Here is a 6,134-nt window from a genome sequence, read left to right on the forward strand (position 1 = left end):
TATTTTTATATTTATAACTTTTCAATTTTTTCAAATTAGATTTTAAACATATTATAACTTTTGGCCATTGTTTTTATTGTTTTAAATAAATTAGGCACCAATTATTTTTATAATATTATTCTTCAATGATGGGAATATGATTTTCAGTTAGTGGTCTCTTGGTGTATCAGGAAAAGATGAAAGTTTTAATATTTTTAATTCTAAAATTTCTCATTTTTAGAGAGAAAAACGTGCTACGACTAAGTTGGTGTGAATAGATGTTATTTCTTCACATAAATTTTAATTTTAGAAATATATTTTATGTCATAATATAGATTCTCTTAGATTTTGATTTAACCTGCTGTATTTTTTTTTGTTGAATTATATGTACTAGAGAAACAAGTGATTGATGAGATATAAGAAATGAACCTAAATGAGATTTTATATTGTCGTAATAATACTTCTTTAAGTAATAACTAATTAACAAGAATTAGTTAATATTCAAATAAATATAGACACAAATATCACAATACCATTGCTTTAACAAAAACAAAAATAAAAGCTAAAATCCAAATGAGCATCTAGAATAGATGTTAATTTTTACAGAAAAATAGAGACAAATATAATCAAAGTCAGACCGGTTATCCCTACACCAATTTAAGCTTATACGTAGCGTGTTACTTGTTAAGAAATAAACGAATTACCTCCTTGATTCTCACTTTCATGTCTCCTGGATTCCTTAATTAATATCAATTTATAGCAGGAAATTACTTCATTCAGTTCATTGATTACCAAAGACGTGAGAGATTAAAAAAAAAACTATTCCATTTAGAACATTGTGAAAACACCTGGTTGTGGTGGTGGTGGTGATTGTGGCATTGGTGTTGGTGGTATTGTGGGTGGTCGTGTTGGTATTCGAGGTGCCGGTGTTGGTTGTGGTGGTGGTGGTGAATGTGGTAGGTAGTGGTATTGGTGTTGGTAGTGGTGGTGGTTGTGGTATTGGCGTTGGTGGTGGTGGTGGTTGTAGAGGTGGTGGTGGCGGTGATGGAAAAGTTCAGTTACAGCTAAAGAGAAAGTCCAGCAGCCTATCAAAGTATTTAAGGTGCATAATTGTTGAGCAGTCGGTAAAGCTCCAGGTCGTAAGTTCTCTCGTTTTAGCTTAACAGCTATCACAACAAACGATTGTCCTTTGGTTCCTTGATCTCCAGGTCTCCAATTAGCTCACCATTCGGTGTCAAACCCCGAATTTTAACATCATAATAAACTTCTTCTACTTTTCTTAGGTCATACTTCATGCCTGCCATGTTAAAGGTTGAAAGATATCATGCAAACGGACGGTATCAGTGAACACAACTCCTCTAGAAAAAGTAATATATGCAAACAGTGCAGGTATCTTTGGTGCACGTGTTTTGGGGATGGAGAGTGAGACATAGCTGTTATATATATGTATGTGTCTGTGTGTGTGTCAACATTGAGAATACAAAGACAGTACTATCATTAGGTAGTGTGATGACAATAGAAAAGAAAAGAAAGAAGGCATGGACAAGGTACAAGTAATAACATACCATCAAACTTCTTTCGCAAAAGATCATTGCGAAGATTAAGCATACGAAATGCAGCATGGAGGTCTGTCAAGAACTTTAAGACCTTCTTTGGACAATCGTAATTCCCAGCTGTCACTTGATTCACCACATACCTTGGCTGCAATGTCAAATGAATTGTAAATTAGGTTGCAATAGTCATGATATTTTTTCCTTAAACATACAGAAGTTTGATAATCTGTTGTGTATGTGTAGGTGCATATGGTTAAAAACAGTGTATAGTAAATATCTCCACTATTTTGTGCAGTATGATACGTAACAGTTCAGAGGAAATGAGTTCTTACCAATTCATTAGACATAAAACAGACACCTGCATGATAAAAAATGAATCAATACACATACGACAAAACTATGAAATCATAATCCGCAAAAACTAGACCTATGGCTCAAATCAAAAGATGGAGTTGGAAGATTTTGGTTGACTAATGTAATCAGGAAAAAAATTAAGAATCATCAGTACTAATGAGATGAGTAATGACTAAATATAACACTAACGTACACATTTGGTTATTGATCCGTTGTCCCGGAAATCCCACTTATTCTAACCGCCATACCCATGTTTTTTTAAAACTATAACCATATTTAAGTTGACCACGCCCCCTGAAGGAAGCTAGCCCGAGAAAATGCGCAATAGGATCATATTCATCTCCAGAAACGATTATTACACAGTTAATGCTAAACAAGTACATGTTTTAAAAGACTCACCTATTAAGTAGTCTTCAACGTCTAGACCGAAGTCTGAACCCACTGCAAAACAACAATTAGATACAGAATTACTAAATCTCAGTGACTAGGAATGAATGGTAAGTAGTTGACATCATGGCAAAGAAACAGGGAGGAAAAAATAACACAATTTGCATCCACTTATTCTGAGTGACAAAAGACAATTGCGGTATGGCGCATATAGAAGATAAGTAGACAAATTGCCATAAACTATCGACCATACAAGATTACCACAATCCTAAGTTAAATGCGTCTTAGAATTTAAAAAAGCGTTGCAAAAGGTTCGAAAATTTAACTGTCCAAAAGATGCTTAGTTCTCTGATTTAGATGTTAAAACCCCGTGTTATTGGAAATCTACACAAGGCAAGACACTTATATATAAAACAAAGAATTCAATGGCATTTGAGGCTATAAAACCTTTGATTGAATGGAAGCATCTGGCACTTCTAACATATATAGGGCATACTTCAAATTTGAAAGAGTATTAAGACATACACCCAAGTTTTTCCTCAGCCTCTTTGTGCTCGAGAAGGCTTCCTGTTTCTAGCCAGTGCATGAACGTAAGCATCGAAACTACAGTCTGTGTTTCACTCTTCCAATCACCATGATACCTACATTACACAAGAAAAAGGCAAAATTACAAAGACACAAAAAAATAAAACATAAATAAAAGATTAATAGTTCCTCCGAATTTAATCACCTATAGTATTGCCCAGAGCTTCCTCCAAGAACTTCAGAAAGCTCCTTATACTGTTCCTTTAACACATTGACCTGAGACTTGGCCTTCTCTAAAAGCCCTGTTCGAACCCAAAAAATCAAATATTCATGAGATAATGACAGAATGCATTGCCTTTCTACAATAAACTAAACCATAAACAACTATAAACTTAACACACTTCAACCCTCAAAATTCATCTCAAACTTGCAATGGATAACAAAAAAGTCTCTTTGTATGAAACCAGAAATTGCGGAATACATGTTTAAGTCTTGACGCTTTCTATTTAACACTCCAGCCATTAAAAACAAATCCATTTGCAAGTGCGTGAAAGAGATGGGGATACTAATGTAGTTAGGGCTAAGAAAAGCAGAGGAGCACAGTGTGTTCGGTAGTACCGGGTGTGGGGCGAGATTGATGAACGAGAAGAAGAGTGGCATAGATGAGCCTAGTGGAAGACTCAATCTCCGAAACGACGCTTCGAATTCTGCCCCGGAGCGTTCCAGATTGTTCCAGCTGAACCCTAAACGAGTCGAATTGCTTCTCTAGCGACGACTGAGGCTCCGCCATTGAGGAGGAGAAGCATGAAACGGGGACTGAAAGGCGAAACGTTTCGGGTCTCCAAAACGGAGATACGAGAAGGAGAGGATCAGGGTTTAAGGAACGAGAATAGACGTGGCAGTAGGGAGCCACGTTTCGAAACGCCGGTTTCATATATTGCATGGTATTAATGTGAAGGTTTCCGTTTTCCCTTTTCTTTTGGTGCATGCGTAGTGGCGCTCTACTATATGTTCAAATTTGTTATTTACATTTTTTCTTTTCAATTCAACTCAAAATTGTTAATTGCATAAAAAACGTTACATTGGATTTGGATTATTTTAACTAAAATATTAACATGTCCTAAGTGACATATGTTACATTTTTATATCAAAGTTGTCACAACATTACATAAGTTTCAAGAGTTTGACACAAAATAAATCACTCCAAATTAAACTAGTTTTAGTAAAATATTATTTTAAAAAAAAATTCTTAAACTTTGTAAATAACTTGTTTTATGCATAACTTGTTTAATTTACGGTCATTTATTTTGAAAGAAAAGTATCATTTCAATGTATTGAATATTTTTTTTAATTTAAAAATTTTAAAAACAGTTTAGATAAAACAACAATTAAAGAAGTAGGGCATTAATAACTCAAAACCAACAATCTAGAATAATGATAATCTTGCATTAGTTTAAATGTAGTAGACTATTATGTATGAAGTTCATGAAGTAGGAAGAATGTTTAAGAAGGGAATAACTTAAAATGGAATAACAAACTACACATGCATATGTAAATAAACTTATAGCAAATTTAGGACTTCAAATATCATTTCATAATCAAGCAATTCATTCAATTGTATTTTAATAGAAGAAATTATAAACAACTCATTATTTTACATGTTGTTTTATTTAAACTTAGTTATAATATATAATAAAAAGTGTGAAGATAATAATTTTTATTTGTAAAAGTTACATAGGCAACTCAAATTTCTTTTATGCAAATTTCGGTTTGGATTACTGGTACCCACCCCCACAACAACCTTACGAGCCTCCTTGATAGTTAGTGTTTTCATAATTTCATTGTCTTGCTTAACATCTTTGTCTCTTCTTTTTTTCGCAAAAAAGTAGTTAGTGCTTAGAACATAAGAGGTGTTAATTTTTGATGGGCCACTTCTACTCCATCTTTTATTAAGATTCTGTTGTAGAGACTCCCAAACGAGGGACCAATAAAAAGTCTCAATTTCCGAGATTCATTCTCAAATGAGTTAGGATTATGATCAAGAGGTAAGTTTGGTTTCAATAAAATATTTTAATTAAATTTTAAAAATAATATTATAAGTTTTTGTCAAAGATCGAGTAGAGTCTTTTCAAGTTGATCCGAATTAAAGATCAAAATGGACTGGCTCAGAAGGCTAAGATGGATCGGCATGGGTCAACGACCAAGACAGACCAGATTATATTGATTGTTGAGATGAGCAAGCCTTGATTAAAGGTCTATACGATCTGACCTAGGCCAAACACCACTATGGATGGACTCAAGTCATAGGCTGAGATGAGTCAGTTTGAGCCGAAGGTCAAGACATGTTGGTCAGGGGCCGAAGGTTGAGACATGCTATCCTAAAACGAAGGTCAAGACGAGCCGATCCGAACTAAATGCCAAGATGGGTGGCTTCATGCCAAAGGTCGAGATGAGTCAGATAAGATCAAAGGTTAAGATGGGATTCCTCAGTTTGAAAGTGGAGATATGCCAACTTGAATCGAAGGCCAAGATAGACCGATCTGATTTAAAGGCCAAGACAAATCGTACATGAACGATTATCGAGACGGACAAACTCATGTCTAAAGTCTAGATGGCTCAAAGGCCGAGAAGGCCGAACACGGTCAAAGGTCGAAACAGGTTGACCAAGACCAAATGTAGGGATAGGCCGATGAAGATTGAGACGGACTAACACGATAAAGGATGAGAAGGGTCGACAGATTCTGAAGGCTGCGATTGGACGACATGGGTTGAAAGTCAAGACTAATAGACTCAAACCAAAATCCAAGACAAGTCGACCCAGGCCGAAAGTCAAGACGGACTGGTCCGAGCAGAACTTTCAAACTTCCTGGCCTAAGTCGAAGGCTGAGACAGACTAGCCTATACTAAAGATTGAGACTGGCTGACTTAAATCAAAGGTCGAGACTACCTTGCCGAAGCAATTATCGAGACAGGTTGACTCAGCCAGATGTTAACAAAGATCAATTCTCAATTATTTGGTTGAATGTTATTTAGTTGAATGTTGTAATATATTTTAAAAGATAATATATACTTTTTGTTTAGAAAAAGAGAGTCTATGATACGATTCAGAAAGATTTTGTAATATCGTTTTATCCCATCAACTTTTCAATGGAATGTTTTTTAATTATCCAGATTTTTTTAACCCTAATTGACGTGGGTCAAGACAGATTAACAGTTTGAATCATATGTTAAGAGAAATCACAACCTCAAAATAAAAATTTTATCAAACCAATAGACTGGTAATAATAATTTTCAAAATATCATGATATTAAAAACGATATTTAGTTCATCCAACTT

The 6,134-nt window shown here is 34.8% G+C and overlaps 1 protein-coding gene across 1 annotated transcript; it reads right to left on the bottom strand.

Moving 5' to 3' along the window:
- Window positions 1–537: 537 nt before the first annotated feature.
- LOC108322450 (uncharacterized) lies at window positions 538–3,780 on the bottom strand. The gene is made up of 7 exons (XM_017554550.2): window positions 3,417–3,780; window positions 3,004–3,100; window positions 2,799–2,914; window positions 2,286–2,327; window positions 1,865–1,890; window positions 1,545–1,680; window positions 538–1,276 (listed from the first exon to the last, which is right to left on the bottom strand). Exons 1-7 carry the CDS (start codon window positions 3,739–3,741, stop codon window positions 1,149–1,151), a joined length of 870 nt encoding a protein of 289 aa, XP_017410039.1. The 5' UTR covers window positions 3,742–3,780; the 3' UTR covers window positions 538–1,148.
- Window positions 3,781–6,134: the final 2,354 nt, after the last annotated feature.

This window comes from Vigna angularis, chromosome 2 (genome assembly GCF_016808095.1).
Source record: "Vigna angularis cultivar LongXiaoDou No.4 chromosome 2, ASM1680809v1, whole genome shotgun sequence".
Taxonomy (NCBI): domain Eukaryota; kingdom Viridiplantae; phylum Streptophyta; class Magnoliopsida; order Fabales; family Fabaceae; genus Vigna; species Vigna angularis.